At 40.2% G+C, this 26,164-nt stretch overlaps 1 protein-coding gene across 1 annotated transcript in view; it reads left to right on the forward strand.

Annotated features, from left to right (window-relative positions):
- The first annotated feature begins 421 nt into the window (after nucleotides 1–421).
- The window catches only part of vmn2r1 (vomeronasal 2, receptor 1), a 39,319-nt gene continuing 13,576 nt past the window's right edge, over nucleotides 422–26,164 (forward strand). The window contains exons 1-5 of the mRNA XM_043703011.2: nucleotides 422–636; nucleotides 8,292–8,583; nucleotides 12,386–13,276; nucleotides 17,300–17,527; nucleotides 25,033–25,156. Coding sequence (XP_043558946.2) covers nucleotides 422–636; nucleotides 8,292–8,583; nucleotides 12,386–13,276; nucleotides 17,300–17,527; nucleotides 25,033–25,156 — 1,750 coding nt within the window. The remainder of the gene's footprint in view (nucleotides 637–8,291; nucleotides 8,584–12,385; nucleotides 13,277–17,299; nucleotides 17,528–25,032; nucleotides 25,157–26,164) is intronic.

Below are 26,164 nucleotides of genomic sequence, written 5' to 3' on the forward strand. Positions count from 1 at the left end.
CTGCGTTCATCACAGTTATCTTGGGTCAGAAGGGTCCAACGGCCAATTAGCCCAAACTCAGTACAACATACTATCAAGGATTGAACTAAATATTGCGCGTTTCTTTGCAACTTTTTATAACTCTCTTTAGAAATATAAATTTAATCAGCCTGCTTATTTTGCAACGTTAGCCAAAGACAGTTGTTCAGTAGGAAACGACAGCCAAAACCAATGAAAAATCTGTTATATCTTTGGTAATTGTCATTGTTGGGAAGAAATGCCGAGCTCCAATTCTTGGTCCCCTGGGAGCATGTCTGTGCTTTCCTTCGGCCCATTTCACGGGTTTAACCAATGGGGTTCTAGTTGGTGTCCCAAAAACCCATAAAAGCTGAGGACCAACTGACAATCCAACTTTTTTTCCTCATGCCCTGCAAACCCTGAAATGGAGCTACGAACTTATTTACTTGTTTTTGTGTACTTAACAGTTCCCGTGGCCATCTCTGGGAAACAAACATGCAAACTGAAAGGAAAGTTTAATTTAAATAGTTTTAAAATGCCGGGTGATGTGATAATTGGAGGGATGTTTCCTATTCATTACAGAGTCGTATCGTCAAATTCTTCGTCCAGCACATCACCACAGTCTTCGGGATGTGAGGGGTAAGAATTCAGTTGTGAATTAATCATTGTCAGGTTATTGTGAAACTGGGTAATTCCACAGTGAATTCTTGATTTAAAAAATTATTCAAGGAACCAAAAATGGAGCGGCTATGGAAGCAAAGGAATTTGCGCTTCCCTGAACTGGAATTGCAAATTGTTTTCAGCTCTTTTAAATTAATCAAATAGCAACAGCGGATTTCTTGCTGAATCAGTTAACTGGCTGCCTTATTGAATTGTATAATTCTAGGATGCAATATATGGTTAAAGGTAAGGAATGTACAGCACATTTTCAGTTGAATGTGGGAAACCAATGTATTCCTCGGAGTGGAGAGGGTTCCTGATCCAGTTATGAATGTATTACAAGTAAACGATGTATTACTGGAACACACAAAGCAGAAAAGAGAAACTCAGCAGATCTGGCTGCATCTGTGTAAAGTTAACGGAATTACCATTTCGAGTCTAGTTGCCCCTTCTTTAGAATTTTTGTTTTTGTGTGCTTCAGATCTCAAACATGCGCAGTTCTTTGTTTTAGTTATTTGTTATTGGATTGTGTGCTGGCGTTATTTGGCCACTGCCATTATGTGAACGTTTGCATTTGAGATGCATTTAATATTTGTCACCCGCTGGTATAAGTAATCAATGTGACAACACCGTTCAAATCAATAGGCAAATACATTTTAAACTGGTTGAAAGTTTCAGCGAAAACGCATGCACAGAACTTACCGATTTTATAATGGTCTGCAGGGCTAAATATCTCCTGCTTTCAAACCGGTGTCTCAACTACCAGTCATGACCAAAAGGCAAACACTTTCTGGAGGATATTTGCACCTTCTCGCATTTTTTCTTTCATTGAGAAGCATCACAGTCATTCGATCATTCGACTAATTCTGCAACGTACCTGCAGATTAGAATGTTGCAAATATAATCCCATTTTTTAAGAACGAAGGAAGACAGAATTTGGCATCTTTTTAATTTCATTTCAGTATGTTGGCATCTTCGAAAATAACTGTCGGACGGACAGAGTCGACATAAATTTATGAAAGAAAATTATGTTTAACAAATGTAATGGAGATTATTTGGAGAATGTAATTATTAGGACGTGGTGTATTTGCATTTTCAGAAGACGTTTTGTGAAGTCCCATACTGGAAGTTGCTAAGTAAAATTAAGGTGTTTGGGTTTGGGGGTAATATATTTGCACAGATTGAAATTTGGTTAGCGGGCAGAAAACAGACAGAGTAATGTGTCCTTTTCAGGTTGTCAGGCTGCGATCAGTTGATTACTGCTAGGATTAATGCTCTTCACAATCAATATCAATGATATGGATTTGGAGGACCAATTATATCATTTCCAAATTTGTAGATAGTACAAAATGTGGTGGGAAATGAATTGTGTTGAGGTTGTAAAGAAGCTTCAAGGTGATTTGGACAGACTGAGTAAATGAATAAGAACACCGCAGGTCGAATGAGGTTATCCACAATTATAGGAGGAATACATTTCTTAAGAGGTGAGAGACTGGAAAGTGTTGGTGTCCAAATAGACAAAGTCAGCATGTAGGCACAACAAGAAATTTGAAAGTCAAATGATATATCCGTTTTCATCATGAGGGGATTTGTATACAGGTGTATGAAGCAAGAAGACTAACTTCAGATGCATTAGAGCACAGGTGAAACCATGTAGAGTACTGCATACACTTCTGGTCCCTTTACTGAAAGAAGGATAAACTTACCAGAGAGGGAGTGCACCAGATTCATTCCTGGAATGTTAGGACTGTTCAATGAGAAGAGATTGAGGTGACTAGTTCTGAATTATGTGGGATCTAATAGAATGAGAGGCAATTTAATTGCTTACCAAATTCTTAAAGTGATAGCATAGATTCAGAAATACACCATGTTTTCCCTAGCCTTGTGGTCCAGGAACATGGACACAATCTCACCCCAATTAGGACTAAGATGAGAGAGCATTTCTTTACTCAGATGATAAAGACAGTGGTAGGTAAGTCATTAGGTAAGTGAGAGAGAGAGAGACACTGATAGATTTCTCGTAACTAATTACATCAAACGATATGGGGATAGCACAGGAAAATATTGTTGTGCTAAATCATCAGCCAGGACCCAGAATGGCAGTGCATTCCCAAGGGCTGAATGGCCTACGTCTGCACAAATATTAACATGTTCCAGTGGGTAGGACAATTATGTCTCGAGGTAAAAGCTTCTAACTTCATGATGTATCATCTGCATAAAACCTAATCAGGAACTCTATTATTGTAATTCCGGAAATAGCTGGAGGAAGTATTAGGTTGATCCCTAGACTTCAAAGAAAATTGCAGCTGTGCAAAGGTTAAGGAAAATATAACAATAGCATAGACTGTATAGTTGATTTTGAAGTGACTTCAATGAACCTGTCCATAAAGAACTGATATCCTCTGGATTTCTCCATTCCAGATTTAATTTAAATTGAGTGCCAAGTTAAAGGAATCTCTGGGTGTCTTGTATCACTGATGTAATCAAGCAGAGAAAATAGCCCAATATGTTCTCATAGGTTGTAAACCAGGCAGTAAAATGCACTGATTTTCTGTCATTTTAAATAATTTTTATAGAGTTTTTTTATTCATTCATAGTTTGTGAGCATCATTACCAAGTCAGCATTTAATGCCCATTCCTACTTGCCCTAAAGCAGGCAATAGTGACCTGCCTTCTTGCACTCCTGCAGTCCATGTGCTACTGATGTTTCACGTGAGCTCTTTAAATCATTATTAAACCATCCCAAAATTCTAATCCTTTTCCTCATGTGTTTATCAATTTTCTTTTTAAATGTATCTATAGCATTCACCCATAAAGCTCCTTGTGGCATCAAGCTGTACATTTCAATCATGTCCTGAAATCTTGTTGCCGTTGTTAATGAGTACTTTATATATATGGTTTCTAGTTTTTGTTTGCCCCACATTAGAAATAGCTTCTCAACAGCTATCCTATTAATCTCCTTTTATAATTTTAAAGGTCGCCATCAGTCTTTTTGTTCCTTGACCTTTCTTTTGTCAAGAAAGAAGTCCTAGTCCAGTCAATGGGATACAGATTCATACATGCAGTGCTGAGTATATAATGCTTAGGCAACCCCTTCAAAAGACACAGTCACTGCCATCTCAAAAGACAAGGACAGCAGCTACCTGGGAATGGCACCATCTGCAATTTCCCCTCCAAGCCATTCATCATCCTGACTTGGATCTATACTCCCAGTTCATTTAGTATTGCTGGTTGACAATCCTGGAATTTACCCCCCCCCCCCTCACCCACCACTCCCCTTTTCCCTGCCTCACCCCCACTCTTCCCCCCTCCCCCCCCCCCACATACACACATAGGATGTAGGTTTGCTCGCTGAGCTGGAATGTTCATTTTCAGCCGTTTCATCACCATACTAGGTAATATTTTCAGTGAGCCTCTGGAAATGAACCTTCCAGTTCAGTGAGCAAACCTACATCCAGAACCTCAACTTGAGCTACCAATCTTCTCAAAACTTGCTAATGCACACACACAAAACAATTGTTGGTCGCCCTGAACTAAATGGACTGCAGTGGCTCAAAACGGTAGTCTACCATTCTTTTCTGAATAGCAACAAGGCTCAGACAACAAATGCTGGCCAAGTCAATAGTGCCCACATCCCATGAATTAAAAAGAAACCAAACAAATACTTTATTTTCTCCAAAACATTTAACACCAGGAAGAGCAATGTCCTTGTACATCTTCAAATAATTAGATCAAAGGCAATATTAGGAGTAGACAACTTACATTCCATGGTATCAAGAATATTGTCTGTTATGAGAATTTTAAAAATATTTTTCCATGGAAGACAGTCATTTAGGTCTGTGCCACTGAAACTATCTGCACCGATCCTATTTCCCTGTATGATGTTAGAGTCCTTTTTTAGTGGGAGACCATGGATAGATTTTCCAGTCCTGGAGATAAGGCATTTGGACTGAAGTGCCATAATATTTTCATATGAGAAAATCATGAATGACAAACTCCATGGAATCTTCCAAGTTCGCCCCTCATTTAGTATTTGAAACAAACTTTGCACCTGAACTGGAACAGGTGCTGAAGTCATTGTCAAAGAAGAAGGTGAGGGGAAATCTGGGAAGCCATCAGTGTATAATGGCCTAAGACATGGATGTAAAGTAATGTGAGCAATTGCCAGTTTTCTCAAATGTTATGTAGGGCATAAAAATATGTCAAAAACTAATGATATTAAATCTGGATGCTAGAAATGAATAAGACTTTGAGTGGAATGGTCAGCATCCAACAACTTGCTTGAGTACTGACGAAATTGAGGACTACTGCTTAAGGTGCATATTAGCAATGTTCCCTGGCTGCCATTTTAAAACCATCCACACAGAAGACATTAATACAGCATTCCTGAGAAAAGGAAGCAGCTATGGTCAACACTGTGTACAGTTTTGATAGGATCTGGGAAAAGATGCAGAAGAAAGTGTTACAGTTAATCAATGCTGCCATGGTAAGACTAGTAGTATACATTTTAACAGGTCTGAATATTTCAAATTAACCCATTGTGCAGTCCTCACAGTTCTTTTAGAACTTACCATGGCGAACTATACTACAGCAAGGTCCAGAGAAAGCGCAACTTAAGCGGAAGTCTTGTGGCACATTGACATCTTCATAGGTTCTACCTATATAAAGTAGCTGTAGCAGAACATAGATACATGATATCTTAGTGATGCTTATTAGTTGGCTGTAAATGCATCTTTTTCTGTCAATCAACTTTATACTACGAAAATTAACCTCAGTCTCTCTATTTTCATTACATAATTGAGGTCCCTCATCAAAGATACCAATCTGGTTTGTTAAAATGTATGTCATCAGTGTGAAGATGAGTAAATGGGTCAACAGTCGAGCCAGAATTCTCAGCTATGGCCAATGTAGCCTATGCATGTGCTTCCCACCTAATGTCAGATATTTTAGTTCAGTGAATTGGGATTCAAAAATGATTTGAATACCGCCCAGTGTTTTGTAGTAGCAGAGAAAAAAAGTCCATCTATTTCACAACAGTAAATAAAATTCCAGTAGCTAAGCAACAGTCAAAGTAACATAAACTCAGATCCAATGCTTTCAGGGTCCTGTACTTTGATCCCCATTAACAGGGCCTTGGGCTATTGTGGGACATTCTTGTTCTTGGATTATAGCAAGGCTGCTGTGCTCAAGTCAGGAAAGGAATCACTGTACTTGGCTGGGAGGTGGAAACAAGGGCTGACGCCATTTAGGGTCTTTGATTTTTGCCCCTCTCCTGACTGCCCCTATAATTTTTATATGATTGGCAAGAAATAGATCAAACTTAGCAATGAGTCCTACTAAGCCAAGATAGTTCCTGTTTTCACCTAAAAATTAGTATATGTTCCTCGAATATTCACCTGACTATAATAACATGTCCAAGGACATGCCTTCAGTAGGTTTGCTCCTGTAGGTGTGAATTCAAGTTTAACTCACATTGCCTCATCAACTAAGTAAGCAACCAAAAGAGAAAATGCTGGAAAATCTCAGCAGGTCTGGCAGCATCTGTAAAGAGAGAAAAGAGCTGACATTTCGAGTCTAACTGACCCTTTGTCAAAGTTTCAGATTCCAGCATCAGCAGTAATTTGCTTTTAACTAAGTAAGCAAAGCTTTTCTAGAATCCCAGAGCTTTCATGATTTTGAACGCCAGCAGGGTTTCACCAGTCATCATTGGCCAGTGTTGCCAATAATATTGAGAAGAGTTTATAGACAAAACAGTGTACACAACTGGCTGTTGGAGAGAATACTGGCTAATCTTGACTGTATTTTGTTTTACCATAATTTTCATTGATGAACTAGGCTCTTGGAACAAAATCTAATTTGATTTTCGAATGATTCACTTCAATTTCTCAAACAGACACTCTGAGGGACCTTCTGTATCTAGAATGAAATATCACTCTTAGTCAGTACATTCTAGAGATCATTGGACTTTGTGTACCTATTTTCTTTGGTAGGGATTTCCGGGTCTGTGGTCTTCTTGGTTCTAGCAGTCACCTCCATTCCATGCCAGCTGTTCTAGTGAAAGAGGTAGATGCTTGTGTTTGGTTTCGGCTTCACTGGTTTTCTTGAGTATAAGTCCTTCCTTCATGACAGTGAACTATTAAACTTTGGTCATTGTTTTAGCTGCTTCTTTTTTCTCTTCTGTTGTCTGTTTTCAAAGGTTCTCTTCATTTTTATCAGAATAATTAGGGAAATAAATCTGGGCAAATTGTTTGAACTCAATCCTTTATGTTTACAAGTAAAGTAGAACTGAAAATGTGTTGCTGGAAAAGCGCAGCAGGTCAGGCAGCATCAAAGAGCAGGAGAATCGACGTTTCAGGCATGAGCCCTTCTTCAGGAATGAGGAGTAGGGCTCATGCCCAAACATCGATTCTCCTGCACCTTGGATGCTGCCTGACCTGCTGCGCTTTTCCAGCAACACACTTTCAGCTCTGATCTCCAGCATCTGCAGTCCTCACTTTCTCCAAGTAAAGTAGAAGTAAAACATTCAACATATACATTTCAATAATATATGAATTTACTTGGCATCAAGAAGAGATAGGGAGTGCTTTTCACACTTTATTAGTCCTATGAAGTGGAATCATAAGGACCACCAATTTAATGCAAACAAGTATGGTTAATAAATGAAGCATTGTCGATGTAGTGAAGACAAATAGGGAAATGAAAGTTCTTGCTCATACAAATTAATGTACTAGCCCAATATGAAAATATTTCAGAAAGTTACGGCACTGACACAGGACAATTATTATGTGAAATAATGGTGCTATTCAATACCACAGCTATTATATAAACCACAAGTCTTCATGAAAGTAATACTTTTGCAAGAAGGATGTGCTTTCGGTCAAGTGGATAAGGACAATAATTGCAATCTTGCTAGTCTAAATAAATGTGATCATGGTGCATTAATAAATGATGTGTCAGCTCATTAGCTTGTTACTTCTGGTATCAATTATTTCAATATATTCCCAGATGGTTTATCATCTTCTATTGTCCGTAAACATACGGTTCTCCAAAGCTCTGCTTTGCATATCCTAGCTTGCTACAAAATCCAAACTCCTACTGCACACTGACCCGCACTACTTCGTGATTAAGCAATGCCTTGATTTTTAAAAAATAATCTTATTTTCAAATCCTTTCATGGTCGCACTCTCTTCCTAATCTCCTCCAGTGCTACAATCCTTCAAGGTCTCACTTCTCCCATTTTGGCCTTGTGCCTTTCCTTGGTTTTAATTTCACCATCATAAGTATGCATTCAGCTGCCTGAGCCCAAAGGACTTGCCCCTCCAACATTAGATCTGTTTCTCCAGCTCTCCTTTCTCCTTTAATCCTCATTACTATGTACCTCTTTGACCAAGATTTTGGTCATCTGTGAAGTTTTTCTTGTTAAAACTCTGGTGAATCTCATTGGGATGTTTTATGATGTTCAGTATATTTTATACAAATACAAGTTAATGTTGCATTACCTCTTAAATTCCTTTAACCCCCACTGAAATAGTTTGTTTTTGATATCTTTGATAACTATATTTTCTCTGCTCAATATATGGCTTTGTTAGCGTCAATGTAATTTTATCCGAACCTTTGTTTCAATTTTGTAACAGATTCAACTTCAGAGCTTTCCGCTGGGCCAGAACAATGATCCATGCGATTAACGAAGTCAACCAGAATGATTCAATTCTACCAGATATACAGCTTGGATATACAATCTATGACTCTTGTTTTACTATTTCCAAAGCTGTTGAAGGAACGTTGACATACCTGACTGGACAGGATGAAGCTGTACCCAACTACAGGTGTGGCAATGGAGCTCCTTTGGCAGTGCTAATAGGAGCTGGAGGGTCAGCTCTCTCTATAGCGACTGCTAGAATCCTGGGACTGTATTATTTTCCTCAGGTAACAAAATTGGAAATGTTGTAGTGATAAAATCTATGTTTTATTACAACTTCATTAAGAAGATGAACATCAGTTTGGGGAGTATTGCATTAATGTGACAGATTATCCAGCCAGTGTATTTACTTTAATAAAATAATTCAGAAAATAGAGTTTTAAGATACTAAATGAAAAAAATAAGTGAAATGACTTGTTCAATGATTGTTTGAAATTGTAATTGAAATTGAAATATCTCATTGAAGATTACTTTACCAACAGAAGTTGTGCTTCAAAGTAAATAGTACTAAAACTATTTCAAACTCTCAGACATGTCAAACAGATTGATCCTTAGTTGTGATTTTCAGCTTTAGATAATTATCATTAAGGCATTAAGCTTTGTGACTATTTGGATAGAGATCCATTATCCTTCCTGCAGACACTGTTGAAATTGCTGACTCAGCTTTGGGGTTCACATCACTTGAAAAGTAAAATGCAAACTGATGTTGGATGTTCAGACTTTCTTTTTAAAAATAAAGGGAAATCTGAACCTGGAATATGAAACAAAATACAATTTATGCAATATGTTCATTTTAGACAGATTTGGAAATTAATTTGCTCTTGTGCTTTTACTTAACTTATCCAAACTAAAATGCAAAGGTGAGGCACATAGACATTTTTTACTAAAGTAACATGTTACTGATTTTACATAGACATTTTTTACTAAAATAACATGTTACTTACTTGTTTTGTAATAAAAAGCAGCATTACATGTGGCATGGCATCCAATTCCTTATTGAATAGAAATTGGAAATAAATATTGGCTATATGATGTCCAGAACACCAATTGCCAAAAGATATGTTCTGTTATCAGAATATGAAAGGTATAGCTGAACTGCTACAGTATATTTTTTGCCAACATATTGTGTGGTGGAGTGTGAGGATATTAGTTCATGGCCACAAACCTTCACAAATACACACCTTGGAGTGCAGGTTCATAGTTCCTTGAAAGTGGAGTCCCAGATAGATAGGATAGTAAAGAAAGCATTGGTATGCTTGCCTTTATTAATCAGTGCACTCAATATAGGAATTGGGAGGTCATGTTGAGGCTGTACAGGACACTGGTTAGGCCACTACTGGAATACTGCGTGCAATTCACGTCTCCCTGCTATTGGAAGGATATTGTGAAACTTGAAAGGGTTCAGAAAAGATAAATAAGGATGCTGCCAGGGTTTAGAGGGTTTGAGCTATAGGGAGAGGCTGAATAGGCTGGGGTTATTTTCCCTGGAGCGTCGGAGGCTATGGGTGACCTTGTAGAGATTTATAAAATCATGAGGGGCATAGATAGGGTGAAAAGAGAAAGTCTTTTTCCCTGGGGTGGGGGAGTCCAAGATTAGTGGTCATAGCTTTAGGGTGGGAGGGGAAAGATTTAAATGGGACCTAAGGGGCAACGTTTTCACGCAGAGGGTGTATGGAATGGACTGCCAGACAAAGTGGTGGAGGCTGGTACAATTGCAACATTTGAAAGGCATCTGGATGGGTATACGAATAGGAGTTCAGAGAGATATGGGTCAAATGCTGGCAAATGGGACTAGATTTATTTAGGATATCTTGTTGGGATGGACGATTTAGACCAAAAGGTCTGTTTCCATGCTGTATATCTCTATGACTCTAATTAATGCTGAACATGGTGAAATCAGTGGGTGGGTCAATGGGCTGTTCTGATAGTTCAGAAGTCAAAGTGACTAGATAAAGAGGAATTCTAGAAAAATATTGGGAACATTTACAGAAGTACTTAAAACATCCTTATGTTTTAAATCCAACATGGATTTAGTAAGGGGAGGTCGTGCCTGACAAACCTTTTGGAATTCTTTGAAGAGGTGACAAGTAGGTTAGACCAGGGAAACCCAGTGGATGTGGTCTATCTAGACTTCCAAAAGGTGCCACACCTTTGATAAGGTGCCACACGGGAGTGCTGAGCAAGGTGAGGGCCCATGGTGTTCGAGGTGAACTACTGGTATGGATTGAGGATTGGCTGTCTGACAGAAAGCAGAGAGTTGGGATAAAAGGTTCTTTTTCAGAATGGCAGCCGGTGACAAGCGGTGTCCCGCAGGGTTCAGTGTTGGGGCCGCAGCTGTTCACGTTATATATTAATGATCTGGATGAAGGGACTGGGGGCATTCTAGTGAAGTTTGCCGATGATACGAAGTTAGGTGGACAGGCAGGTAGTACTGAGGAAGTGGGGAGGCTGCAGAAGGATCTAGACAGTTTGGAAGAGTGATCCAGGAAATGGCTGATGGAATTCAATGTGAGCAAATGCGAGGTCTTGCACTTTGGAAAAAAGAATGCAAGCATGAACTACTTTCTAAACAGTGAGAAAATTCATATAGCCAAAGTACAAAGGGATCTGGGAGTGCTAGTCGAGGATTCTCTAAAGGTAAACATGCAGGTTGAGTCCGTGATTAAGAAAGTGAATGCAATGTTGTCATTTATCTCAAGAGAGTTGGAATATAAAAGCACCGTTGTGTTACTGAGACTTTATAAAGCTCTGGTTAGGCCTCATTTGGAGTACTGTGTCCAGTTTTGGTCCTCACACCTCAGGAAGGACATAGTGGCACTGGAGCGTGTCCAGCAGAGATTCACACAGATGATCCCTGGAATGGTAGGTCTAATATACGAGGAATGGCTGAGGATTAGATTAAATTAGATTACTTACAGTGTGGAAACAGGCCCTTCAGCCCAACAAGTCCACACCGCCCCGCCGAAGCGCAACCCACCCATACCCCTACATTTACCCCTTACCTAACACTACGGGCAATTTAGCATGGCCAATTCACCTGACCTGCACATCTTTGGACTGTGGGAGGAAACCGGAGCACCCGGAGGAAACCCACACAGACACGGGGAGAACGTGCAAACTCCACACAGTCAGTCGCCTGAGGCGGGAATTGAACCCGGGTCTCTGGTGCTGTGAGGCAGCAGTGCTAACCACTGTGCCACCGTGCCACCCCCGTGCCGATCCTGGGATTGTATTCATTGGAGTTTAGAAGATTAAGGGGAGATCTAATAGAAACTTACAAGATAATACATGGCTTGGAGAGGGTGGACGCTAGGAAATTGTTTCTGTTAGGCGAGGAGACTAGGACCGTGGACACAGCCTTAGAATTAGGGGGGTAAATTCAGAACAGAAATGTGGAGACATTTCTTCAGCCAGAGTGTGGTGGACTGTGGAATTCATTGCCGCAGAGTGCAGTGGAGGCTGGGATGCTAAATGTCTTCAAGGCAGAGATTGATAAATTCTTGATGTCACAAGGAATTAAGGGCTACGGGGAGAATGCAGGTAAGTGGAGTTGAAATGCCCTTCAGCCATGATTGAATGGCGGAGTGGACTCGATGGGCCGAATGGCCTTACTTCCACTCCTATGTCTTATGGTCTTATTTTCAGTTAGGGAGTAGTCCATGGTGATTTAAATGGTAACTCCACAAGCTGACTGGCTGACATATGCTTCATCATGTACAGATTTTTAATTTGTAACAAATCAAGGGTATGGGAATAAGGCAGGAAAGTGGAATGGAGGATGATCAGATCAGCCACGATCTCACTGAATTTTGGAGCAGGCTCGATGGCTCAAATGGCATACGTCTGCTCCCACATCTTATGGAAACGTAGAAACTAAAACAAAGTGTGGACGAACACTACGTACTCGTGCGCACAACAAAAATGTTCAAAAATGTTGGAGAGATTCAGTAACTAGCTCATAATATTGACAAGATGTTGTATTGTTTTTGATAAATATTTTAAATAATTTGTTTGACTACTGTTTTGCAGGTGGATTATTCAGCATCTTGCTCAGTTCTCAGTGACAAATTTCAGTTTCCATCCTTTATCCGGACCATCCCAAGTGATATTTTTCAGTCCAGAGCAATGGCAAAGCTTGCGATACACTTTGGATGGACATGGGTGGGAACAATAGCATCAGATGATGACTATGGAAAATATGGAATTAAAAACTTTAAAGAGGAATTAGAAAAAGTTGGCGTATGCATCTCTTTCTCTGAGACTATCCCCAAAGTTTATGCAAGAGAGAAAATAGTTCGAATTGTAGACACAATTGAGCAATCAACTGCCAAAATCATTGCAGTGTTTTCTGCTGATATTGATTTGAGCTCTTTAATAGAAGAAGTCATGCAACGTAATATTTCAGGAAGAACTTGGATAGCCAGTGAGGCTTGGATTAACTCTGCATTGATTTCCAAGCCAGAATATTCCTCACTTTTAGGTGGAACTATTGGATTTGCAATACAACGAGCTCATATTCCTGGACTACGTGATCACCTCATTCAGTTAGATCCAAGAAATTCTGGAGAAAAACTGATCACTGAATTCTGGGAGCGAGCTTTTGATTGCATGTGGCCTGAACATGGGGTGGATGTCAGTAGAACGTCTGACTTAAAAACAACTGAGAATAACAGAACAGATGTAAAGAACAGAATCCATATTATTCCCCCACTTTCTCAGCAGCTCTGCACAGGAAAGGAGAATTTGGATGAAATTGACAACACATATGTTGATGTATCTCAGCTGAGACTGACATACAGTGTGTACAAATCTGTATACACTGTGGCAAGTGCCCTTCACAATATGCATACATGTAAGACTGGGGAGGGTCCATTTGTTAAAGGATCATGTGCAAACATCACAGATTTTCAGCCTTGGCAGGTATGTTTTCAATGGTTTGTAGAGCTATAGAATTTATTTTAAATAGTTTCCAGTTTGTAACAATTTGCAGCTTTTCAGTGAACCACACACACTAGTAAAATATCCTTTCAAATAGAGGAAAATTAAAAGAGAGGAAATGTCAATCTTTCTAAATGATACATCGATTGCAGCACGATCACTTTCCCTGTTTAATCTAGAATAATGCAGCACAGCAAAAGTCATTTGGTTCTTGGTGCCTTTGATAACTATTTAGACGAGCTATCTAATTTAGTTGTGCTCCCCTGCTCTTTCTCCAGAGCCCTGCAATTCCACTTCAGGAATTTATCTGGTTCCCTTTCAAAAGTTACTGTCGAATTTTGCTCTCACCACCCTTTCAGGCAGTGTATTCAGATCACAAAACAGTACAAACTTTTAATCTTCCTCACTGATTACCCTTAAAACTGATTAGAATCTAGTTAAAGGTCTCATTGCTGAAGACATTGTTAAAAATAATGTGACACTCATCAATATTTAAGTTTCTGAAGAGAAAATGCTGGAAAATCTCAGCAGGTCTGGCAGCATCTGTAAGGAAAGAAAAGAGCTGACGTTTCGAGTCTAACTGACCCTTGTCAAAGCTAAAAAGAGGGAGAAATAGGGAGGTATTTATACTAGGCTGAGAGAAGGCTCTAGAAGCAAAGGTAGCAATAAAGAGGTGATAATGACAGTGCATCCCATTTTCTCCAAATCAAAGGTATAGCAATGGGTACCCGCATGGGTCCTAGCTATTCCTGCCTTTTCATTGGGTATGTGGAACATTTCTTGTTCCAGGCCTATCCGGGTCCCCTCCCACAAATGCTTTATCGGTACATCAATTACTATTTCGGTGCGGCTTCATGCTCTTATCCTGATCTGGAAAAATTCATAAACTTCGCTTCCAGTTTCCATCTCTCCATCACCTTCATATGGTCCATCTCCAACCTTTTCTTGACCTTTCTGTCTCCATTTCCGGCAATAGTCTATCCACTAATATCCACTACAAGCCCATTGACTCCCACAACTACCTGGACTACAGCTCTTCTCACCCTACGTCCTGTAAGGACTCTATCCCTTTCTCTCAGCTCCTTCGCCTCCGCCGCATTTGATCCAATGAGGCCACCTTCCAAAGTGGTGCTCTTAATATGTGCTCCTTCTTCTCCAACCGTGACTTCCCACCTACAGTTGTTGACAGGGCTCTCGACAGAGTGCAGTACATCTCCCGCGCCACAACCCTCATCCCCTCCCTCCCCTCCCAGAACAAGGATAGGGTCCCTCTTGTTGTCTCCTTTCACTCCACCAGCCTTCACATGCAAAGAATAATCCTCTGCCATTTTCGCCAACTCCAACACGACGCCACCACTAAACACATCTTCCCTTCCCTCCCCCTGTCTGCATTCCGCAAAGATCATTCCTTCCAGGACAACCTAGTCCACTCCTCCATCACACCTAACTCCTCTCCCATCACACATGGCACCTTTCCATGCAATCGCAGAAGGTGCAACACCTGCCCCTTTACCTCTTCCATGCTCACCATCCGAGGCCCCAAACACTCATTTCAGATTAAGCAGCATTTCTCTTGTACTTCTTTCAATTTGGTCTATTGCATTCATTGCTCCCAATGTGGTCTCCTCTATATTGGAGAGACAAAACGCCGACTGGTGATCACTTTGCTGAGCACCTTCAGTCTGTACGCGATCAGGTCCTGGACTTTCCTGTGGCTTGCCACTTCAACACCCAATCCTGCTCCCATGCCCACATGTCTGTCCTTGGCCTGCTGCAATGTTCCAGTGAAACTCAATGCAAACTGGAGGAACAGCATCTCACCTTCTGACTAGGCACATTACAGCCAGCCGGTCTCAACATTGAATTCAACAACTTCAGATGATTATCCCATCTCGACCCCTTTGTTTTCATTCTGCTCTGTAATTTTATTTCATTTATTTTATTTTTTTTAATATACTTTTTTCACTGTTCTGTACCTCCTATTTCTTGATTGTCTCTCTTTCTCTCGCTCCCCACTCTCTCATCAGCTTTTCCCTCTCCTCTCCCCCCTTTGTTAACCTTCTCCCCTGTTTTCCATTTTGCCTCTGCTTCATCCATCCCCCACGTATTTTGTCACATAGCTTTGGTCATTCACAGCTCCTAATCTCCCTATAATCTTCCTATGCACTGTCATTATCACCTCTTTATTGCTACCTTTACTTCTGGAGCCATCACTCACCTCTCAGCCTCGTATAAATACCTCCCTATTTCTCCCTTTTTTTAGCTTTGACAAAGGGTCAGTTAGACTCAAAACATCAGCTCTTTTCTCTCCTTACAGATGCTGTCAGACCTCCTGAGATTTTCCAGCATTTTCTCTTTTGGTTTTAGATTCCGGCATCCGCAGTAATTTGCTTTTATTTAAGTTTCTGAAAATGTGAACAACCACTTCCTAAAGGGCAAATGGAGTGCAAATAGCTTTCAAAGTTGTTCTTGTGATTAGCAGTCTCGAATTATTGAACCAGACTATTTCAAAAGTGTATTATTGTCTTCCTGTTTTTCACAAAATCAAAATTGTTTTGTAAACACGGTATGCTCAATAATATTGAGTCACTTGTGAATTATTGACTGCATTTATCTGGATAAATATATTTTTAAAAAATCTTTGGAAATCATTGTTTGCTCAATGAATCTAACAGTCCAGGAGCTCATGAGAATGTACACAGAAGAGTATACAGACATTTGAGAACTTGCTGGAAATTCATCTGGGTTTAGTGCAGACTTAGTCAACCTAATAGAATTGAGAATCTACTGCAGTATTCTCTATTTTCCAGACAGAAGATGGTGCATATTTGCAGATCTGTAGCTTCACAAATCTTCAAAAAAAGGGAATTACTCATTTACACAGAGTTTAATTTAATGATTTACAGACTGTATAAATACGTTTATTATATTCATGTAGCACCTTTAACATAAGAAAACATCTCAAGCCTCTTCACAGGAGTATTAGGAAGAAAGTATGTCACCAAGCCGTAAGGAGATACCAGGCTCAATGCCTAAAGGCTTTGTCAATGAATTAAGTTTTAATGAGCATTTTAAAAGAGAAAGGTGAGGTAGAGAGGCAGAGACATTTGGGAGGAAATTCCAGAGTTCAGGGCTGAGGCAACTGAAGGCATCACCACCAGAAGTGGAGAAGTATCATGGATGATCAAGAATTTAAGGAGAGCAGACATCTCAGAGGATTGCTGGGCTTTTGGGAGGTGATATAGATGGGGAGGACTGCAGCCATTAATGAATTTGAAAACGGGACAAGAATTTTAATATCAACACATTTCTCACCCAGAAGCCAACGTGTGTCAGCAAGCAGAGCCATGATGGGTGAATGGTCATGGAGCAACTTGAACAGCGGCAGCAAAGTTTGGATGACCTCTTCCTTACTGAGGGTAAAACATGGGAGGCTGACCAAAAATGCATCAGAATAGTCAAGTAGAGTAATACAAAGGAGTGGGTTTCAGCACTAGAGAAGTTGAGATAGGGTCAGTGATAATATGTCATGTGAATATGTCTGATTCAAATAGATAGCAAAGCCACAACCATTTTGATTCAGCCTGAGGCAATTGGCTAAACTGTAATGTATGTGGTAGGGACTAAATACCTTCTCAATATTGGTCTTTTGAATATTTAATGGAAAGAAATTTCTGATCATCTGGTTGATATTTTAGATGCAGTAGAATAGTTGAGAGTAGCAAAGAGTGAAATGTTATTTGAGCGAAATAAACAGAGACATCGCATAAATGACTGGCTTGTCTGGAGATTCACACCTCATTGGTATTGCCTAATCCCCTGAATATAGAGGTAATACGTGCATTAATAATAGTGCATAACTTTAGCTGGGTATTACTTTCCTGGCAAGATTTGTAAGTAAATGTTTGACTTCATCTATTGAACTAACAAAGTTGAATCTCTGCATTGCAGATTAACATTCACAAATAATATGTCCCCTGTTCATTTTTCCTTTGTTCTTTCTAGCTTATGTACTATCTGAAAAATGTACGGTTTAAGAGCCTTCTAGGGGAAGAAATCTATTTTGATCAAAATGGTGATATCGATGCTATATATGATATCATGAACTGGCAGAGAACCTCCGAAGGACATATTTCTTTTAAGGTAGTCGGCAGTTACAATGCAACTGCACCCCCAGGACAAGAGATGATCATCCGAAATGACTCTATAATTTGGAATGATGATCAGGTTACGGTAAGTGAGAAATGGAGCAAATATTTTACTTATAACGGCTGGTTTAACTTTGTGATTATTATGTTTTTTCCTATTGGTCAAGGAGGTTAAGTCAAAAGTGGATTCATGTAACTTCATTACCTTTGAACTTAAATATTGTTTAATGAAACCAAAGTAATAGCACTTTAAGTTTGTGAAGTTGCAAATAATTTGCTCTTTTCAAATATTCAGTGGGTTAAATTGTGTTAAAAAGAGATGAAATGGGTTGAATATTAACCTGGAATGGATTTCAAGTGGGCCACACCACTGTCTTAATTTGATTGCATAACATCTGACTTGATTCTTCACTTTTTTTAGATTAGATTACTTAGTGTGGAAACAGGCCCTTCGGCCCAACAAGTCCACACTAACCCGCCGAAGCGCAACCCACCCATACCCCTACATTTACCCCTTACCTAACACTACGGGCAATTTAGCATGGCCAATTCACCTGACCTGCACATCTTTGGACTGTGGGAGGAAACTGGAGCACCCGGAGGAAACCCACGCAGACACTGGGAGAACGTGCAAACTCCACACAGTCAGTCGGCTAAGGCGGGCATTGAACCCGGGTCTCTGGCACTGTGAGGCAGCAGTGCTAACCACTGTGCCATCGTGCTGCCCACACTTGTTGGATGTAATTTTCAAAAACTTTCCAAAGTACTTCTTGAAATGTGTCTGTATGTTGCGTGGGGTGGGGAAGGCGAGACTGGTGGAGGGGGAGTAGAGAAGTTACTGGGAAGATTTGTGGTGATGGAATGGCTGCAGTGATGGTGGAAAGATATTTGCGCTTACGGTCAGACAATAATTGCAAACTGGAAAATTAGTTTGTAGGAAGCCACAAGATTCTTTGATGCTTATCAGTAAAGATTCTATTGCAAGAGATAAGGGCAGAAGGAACATCTCCTTTCTCGCAAGTTGATAATGGCTGCCAAACCTGAAATGAATCACCATTTTCACATTTGGCACTTTGGTATACAATAGTTTTCCTTAGTAGCTCCTGCACCTGTGTCTTCATACATCATTGATTTTTCATTTGAATTAATTGTTTCAATTACAGTCATACAGTCCTAGAGATATACAACATGAAAACAGAACCTTCAGTCGAACTTGTCCGTACTGAGCAGATATCCTAAATTAATCTAGTTGCATTTGGCCCATATACCTCTAAACCCTTGCTATTCATATACCCACCCAGATGCTTTTTAAATGCTGCAATTATACCAGCCTCCACCACTTCCTCTGGAAGCTCCTTCCATACACACAGCACCCTCTGCGTGAAAAGGTTGCCCATTACGTCCCTTTCAGATCTTTCCCCTCTTACCTTAAACCTATGTCCTCTAGTTTTGGACTCCTCTCCCCTGAGGAAAAGAGCTTGGTTATTCACCCCATCCATGCCTCTCATGATTTTATAAACCTCAATAAGATCACCCCTCACCCTTCGGTGCTCCAGAGAAAATAGCCCTAGCCTATTCAGCCTCTCCCTATAGCTCAAATCCTCCAACCTTGGCAACATCCTTGTAATTCTTTTCTGAACCCTTTCAAGTTTAACAATATCCTTACTATAGCAGGGAGACCAGAATTGAATGCAGTATTCCAAAAGTGGCCTAACCAATGTCCTAGACAGCTGCAACATGACCTGCTGGTTCCTATACTCAATGCACTGACCAATAAAAGCAAGCAAACCAAACATTTTCTTTACTGGCCTGTCTACCTGTGACTTCATTTTCAAGGAACTATGAACCTGCACTTTAAGGTCTCTGTGTGGCAACACTGCCCTGGACCTTATCATTAAATGTATAAATCCTGCCCTGATTTGCCTCACCAAAATGCACCTCACATTGATCCATCCTCCACTTCTCGGCCCTTCAACCCATCTGATCAAGGTCCGGTCATACTCTGAGGTAGTCTTCTTCGCTGTCCACAACACCACCAAACCTGCAAACTTAATAACCATTCCTCCTATATTCACAACCAAATCATTTATATAAATGACAAAAAGCAGTGAACCCAGCATCAATTCTTGTGGCACACTGCTGGTCACAGGCCTCCAGTCCAAAAAGCAACCCTTCACCACCACCCTCTTCTCCTTCCTTTGAGCCAATTATATATCCAAATGGTTAGCTGTCCCTGTATCCCACATGATCTAATCTTGTTAATCAGTCTACCATGCAGAACCTTGTTGAACACCTTACTGAAGTCCACATAGACCACATCCACCACTCTGTCTTCATCAGTCCTATTCATCACTTCTTCAAGAATCTCTATCAAGTTAGTCAGACATGATTTTTCATGCACAAAGCCATGTTGACTATCCCTAATCAGTCCTTGCTTTTCCAAATAAAAAGGAGAAAGTGAGGACTGCAGATGCTGGAGCTTTGAGTCAAGAGTGTTGTGCTTGAAAAACACAGCAGGTCAGGCAGCATCCAAGGAGCAGGAGAATCGACATTTCGGGCATAAGCCCTTCATCATTCCTGAAATGTCAATTCTCCTGCCCCTTGAATGCTGCCTGACCTGGTGTGCTTTTCCAGCACTACACTCTTTTCCAAAAAATGTAAATCTTGTCCCTTTGAATCCCCTCCAACTACTTGCCCACCACTGGTGTTAGGTTCAATGGTCTATAGTTTTCTGGCTTTTCCTTACCACCTTTCTTAAATAATGGCATCATGTTCGCCAACCTCCAGTCTTCTAGCACCTTACCTGTAATTATTGATGGTACAAATATTTTAGCAAGGGGACCAGCAATCACTTCCCTAATGTCCCACAGTGTTCTGGAATACACTTGATCAGGTCCTGAGGATTTATTCACATTTTTGCATTTTAGGATGTCCAGCAGCTCCTCCTCTGTATTATGGACACCTTTCAAGATATTGCTATTCATTTTCCAATTTCTCTAGCTTCCATATCCTGTTATGATCCTGGTGGGGGAGGGGGGGGGGGGGGGTAGTACTATTAATTAAAATAATCAAACTTACTATATGACTCCCACATGAAAGAAAATGTCAACAAGATTCCACATTTTGTAGCTTCTATTTTAATACAAATCAGAACCAATACAAATTACACTTGTATTAATGGGCAAATAATTCTTAAAATTATAAAAGGTGCATTTCACTTTAAATAGTCGATACAAGACCACAAATCCTCAGATCAAACACCATGCAAAGGTGGCACTGCATACATATATGGTGTCAGTATCTTAACTTCTTTGATGTCAGTATGGCTTCAAGACTCAGCCACCAGGAGGAATACAATTGTACTGGAGAGGGTGTAGAGGCGATTTACCTGGATGTTGCCTGGTGTGGCGAGTTTTACTTAGGAAGCGAAATTTGTTAAACCTGGGGCTATTTTCCTTGGAGCAGAAGAGACTGAAGCAAGATATGATTGAGATGCATAGTGTTATGAGGATCATAGATAGGGTAAACAGGAAGGAATGTTGCCCCTTCGTGGAGGGAAAAATGGCTAAGGGGCAAAGGTATAAGGGAAGGAATGTGAAGAGAAACCTTTTCATCCAGAGGATGGTGGGAATTTAGAGCTCTTTGTCTACGAGGGTGATAGAGTCAGAAACCCTCATAACATGAAGAAGTATTTAGATGTGCACTTGTGATGCCAAGGCCAAGAGAATGGGCCGAGTGCCGGAAAATGCAATTAGAATACTATAATAGGTGATTGTTTTTGACTGGTGCAAATTCAATGGGCCTTTTTATAACACCTGGATTACTCAATCAATCCAAGTATGTAGAATTTATTCAATTATGATTGATGCAAATGTTGAAACTTATCTTAACAAATAAAAACAATGATAGATTTCATAGATATTTTAAGGAAATGACAAATTTCCCTTGAAATACAGTCAAGGGCACGTTTCTTCAACGTGAATTGGCTTTAATGAGATTGAAGAATTTAGACTGTTGTTTGTAGAACATGAACTTTCCTTACCTGTGTTAGTCATAATGCGATTCTGGCCCCATTAATGTAAATGGTGAGGCTATTGTGTGATTTTCTTATAATGCAAGATCGCATGAGAATGGAACTATCGCATTACATCAGAACCGACTGGGCAGCTTTTGGGACAAATGTCATCATGCAATGTTCTTTCATGTATAATTAAGGCAGCAGCGAAGGATGTATAAAAGGTGTTTCATGGGAGAGGAATGAGCAGATCACCAGAAATACGCAAATGATCTTTGATATTTCTGACTTCAACATTTTCTGCTGGCCCCTCTTCCTCTGCTTCTATTGTATCTTCATAGACATCTTCCTCATTAACTCTGACTGTTTTTGCAGCACCTTCTTTGTTCTCTGTATAGGCATGTTGCAATATTCACCATACTATAATGATTCAGGAGACATCTGTGAGGGAGGTGTATCATAAGGAACCACCAGATCAGTTTAGGCTCCTGACATTTTGATTCAATAGCTCTGTATAGTAGCATGGTGTTCCCACAGCTCAGGTTCTACTTGACATGTTCTGCTATGATGGGGCTTGCAGATAGGTATCACCAGCCAGGTATGTGGATGGACAAGGGTAGCCCAAAGGCCCCAAGCAACAATTTCAAAAGAATGGAGTACTGGGAGGAATAGTTAACAGTTGCAGGAGAAAAATATAGAGTGATTTACAGCAGAGAAAGGGGTTATTTAGTCCATTAGATCTATACTAGCTCTCCTTTGAACAATTCAGTCAGTCCTATTACCTTCTCAATCCCCATAGCCCTCCAGATTTATTTCCTTCAATTAACCATCCAATTTCCTTTTGAAATTATGACTGTTACCATTTTTACCGACTTGTGGGTAAACAGTTTGAGGACCTCACCACTCACTGTGTAAAACAATTCCTTCTCACATTTCCCCTGCATTTTTTTACCCATAACCTTAAATCTGTGCTCCCAGTCCTTATACTATCCAGCTGATGGGAACATGTTTTCCTTTTCTACCCTTTCCAAACTCTGCACATTTCTATCATACCTCTCCTCAATTTCCAGGAGGATAATCCCAGCTTTTCCAATCCATTCTTGTAATAAAATGCCTGGAAGCATTCTACTGAATCTCTACTGCACATTGTCAGGGATGTTCACGTCCTCCCTAAAGTGTGGTGAATAGACTTCAAAGAAATACTCCAGTTATTTAAGGTCTTATTAGAATAGTTTAGCATACTCTCACCACTTCTGTACTCATTGGGGAGATTTTTTTATAGCCCTTGAATGATGTGGGCAATTACACATCAATTAGGAAAATATGTAAGAACAGAAAAATGAGATTCCTGACATTAAGAAAAAACACAGCTATTCTGCATAAGGATTTAATGGTCAGAGGAGAATCTTACTTGTGAATGGCAAAGGGCCTATTTATATTTGCTCGCATCTCAACATCACTAATCTCACTGTATTTGTATTCAAATTTCCCAGGCAGTGAAGAGAAGTTAGATGACCACAATTCCCAACATGAACATCTCAGCAGGTACCTGGCAGCTCCTGCTCCTGATATCTTCTCCGGGCATCCATCTTGCCCAGTATTTCCCAGTACTCAAGATACCCTCCAAGGGCAGTGACTACCAGCACCCTCTGTCCATGGAGGTTGGCATTGGCAAGGCATCAGCTTCATCACATCATCATGGCACACTTGGGACTTATTTCTGATACAGTTCGGCACTTCAGTACTGTGCTGTTGAGCTCACCAACACCTGACATTGCAATGCTGCTACTAAGCTGCTTTGTGCTCATGAATAGGCACCCATTTCATACATTGGAACAGGGAACATCTCATGGCTTTTAGTGTGCTTTCTTAGTGATTATTCACTTTGTCCCAACTTGATGCTCTCAGAGAGATAGTCGAGGACTAATCCAAAGCATCCCAGGTCCTATGTTCCTGGCTGAAGATATTATGATCATTGCCTGTGAAATTGGTACTGCGTGGTCCCTCTATAGCAATTAGACTCTATTCATGAAAATTACTGGCTAGGTTTTTGTGTTCAGTCATAGCTACCTGAGTGCAGTCTGTAAACTCTGGACAAGACAGCAATTGTATATTGCTGGAAATCCAAGAATACTCTCATCTTGATTGTTGATATCAATAGAGTTGTTTTATTTTTGACATTGATGACCCATTAGATGCCACTGTGTACAATAGCCTGAACGATACAGGAGATGTGTTGTGCAGCATCTTGGAAAGTCCATGAATCATGAATTTTAAGGTATGTGGTTTCTTTGAGAGCCACTGGCTGGGCATGATAACCTAGCCCACAAACAGCAAATTGTTTCAGCAGACTTTAAAGTTAAATGGTTGCTGGGCTGGTGGCGCAGAGTCTCCCATTGTCAGCTCCTCAGAGATAGTGAGGAAAAATATCACTTGGTTTATAAACCCTTTGGATTGGATAAGACTTCCTGGAAGCAACTTACATTTCCTGATATCTTTCACATGCTTCTCTTTCCAATACTTGAGATTCATACTATCATTGTTATTGTTTCTCTATTTCTCTCTTTATCCAGAACTATGAAGTCTGAATGCCACCTATCATAAGCTGTGACTGTTTATTCGGGGCATGATACATAAACCTACTGAGGACCCAAAAATCACAACAGCAAATCCTGAAGATCTGAGTATCTGCGCCCCTTTAAGTATTGCCTCCATTTAGCATTCCAATCCTATCCTGTCATGTCTTCCTCATCTAGTGTTGGGTTGAATTATTTACTGAACAATGTAGCAAAATCGCAATTACCCACAGGTCTCAATTTGCATGTTTTTATGAGATGCCCTGTGTTGTCAGCAGATGCCTCAATAAACTAAAAGAACTTTATGTATAAAATAAGCACTGAATTCAAATTTGTTATTTGTAATGGTGCACAAACCATTCCAGAATGAGAGGTATTTCTGCTTTGCCCCAAGTTAGAACACAAGAACATATGATCAAGGAACAAGAATAGGCCATTCTGTCCTTTGAACCTGTTCTGCCATTCAATAAATTCATGGCTGATCTGATGTTAACCTCAGCTTTAAATTTCAGCATATTCTTGATAATCTTTCAACCCTTTGGTAATGAAGAATCTATCCAATCAAGTCCACTCAGAATATTATATAGTTCAATTAAGTCACTTCTGCCATTCTAAGCACCAGAGCATGCTCAGTCTAGCCACTCCTTGTAAGGCAACCTGTTCGGCTAGTGAACCTTCTCTGAACTGCTTTCAATACGTTTACATCCTTCCATAAGTACTATAAGTATCGGGCACTATACACAGTACTCCAGATGTGGTCTCCTCAATGCATTGAAGAATTGTTATCATTTCATACATTCAAAAAGGACATTAGTCCTCTAGTAGGTTTCATAACATATGTACTACTATTGATATAATGAGTTTTACTGTTCTATGATTTTAATAAAGCTGTTTCTCTAACTTGTAATTTTCCTGTGCACTAGAAAAAATCAGATTTTTTTGTGTAAATTGCTCTTTCAAAAATCCTACTTAACTTGTATCACTATTTCATTTGGACAGCCTCCATTTTCTGTATGCAGTGAGAGCTGTCAGCCTGGTACCAGGAAGGGCATTCGCCAAGGGGAACCTGTTTGTTGCTTTGACTGCATTCCATGTGCTGATGGCGAGATAACTAATGAGACAGGTTTGTGAAATCATTTAATATGAAATATAATACTGAAATAATAAAACAAAATGAAATCAAATTTTATAACTAATGGATGGAAACTGTTGGAGATTACAAATCTAAAATCCTAGTGTGCAGGTAACGCTGCCTATTATAATTTTCTAACATTACACCTAAAGCTTACAGTATAATTTCACATACATTAAAATACTGTATTAGTATTAGATTCCCTACAATATGGAAACAGGCCCTTCGGCCCAACAAGTCCACACCAAGCGTTCTGGAAAGTAACCTACCGAGACCCATTCCCCTACCCTATATTTACCCCTGACTAACACATCAAACACTATGGGCAATTTAGCACAGCCAATTCATCTGATCCACACATCTTTGTGATTGTGGGAGGAAAACCACACAGACATGGGGAGAATGTGCAAACTCCACACAGACAGTCCCCCAAGGTGGGAATCAAACCCAGGTCCCTGGCACTGTGAGGCAGCAGTGCTAACCACTGAGCCACCATGCTGCCCCTTAATGCAAGTGTTAAAATTATGTAGTTCAACTACATATTTGACTATACCTGAAGAACATTGAAAGATTAACATTTAATGAACACAGAATGGATCACACCACAGCTCAAAATAAAAGAATGGGCGACCACCAGGCAGCCATACAGAATCAGGCAGATAGTGCACGAGTACCACTCACAAATTGGTTTTCCATTTGAAAACTGAAGAGGGTGCTGGTAGCGTTCTGAAGAGAGTGCAGTCAGAGCCAAGCTCCTGGCACCACAAGTGGCCAAACAGTCCAGGAGGGGAGAAAGAAGAAAGTATGAATGATATTGATAAGGGATTAATTAGGGGAGAAAGTGAGGTCTGCAGATGCTGGAGATCAGAGCTGAAAATGTGTTGCTGGAACAGCGCAGCAGGTCAGGCAGCATCGAGGGAACAGGAGAATCGACGTTTCGGGCATAAGCCCTTCCTGAAGAAGGGCTTATACCCGAAACGTCGATTCTCCTGTTCCCTC

The sequence above is a fragment of the Chiloscyllium plagiosum genome, unplaced genomic scaffold, assembly GCF_037043375.1.
Source record: "Chiloscyllium plagiosum isolate Xiang-an unplaced genomic scaffold, Cpla_swu_hap1 HiC_scaffold_13, whole genome shotgun sequence".
NCBI lineage: Eukaryota > Metazoa > Chordata > Chondrichthyes > Orectolobiformes > Hemiscylliidae > Chiloscyllium > Chiloscyllium plagiosum.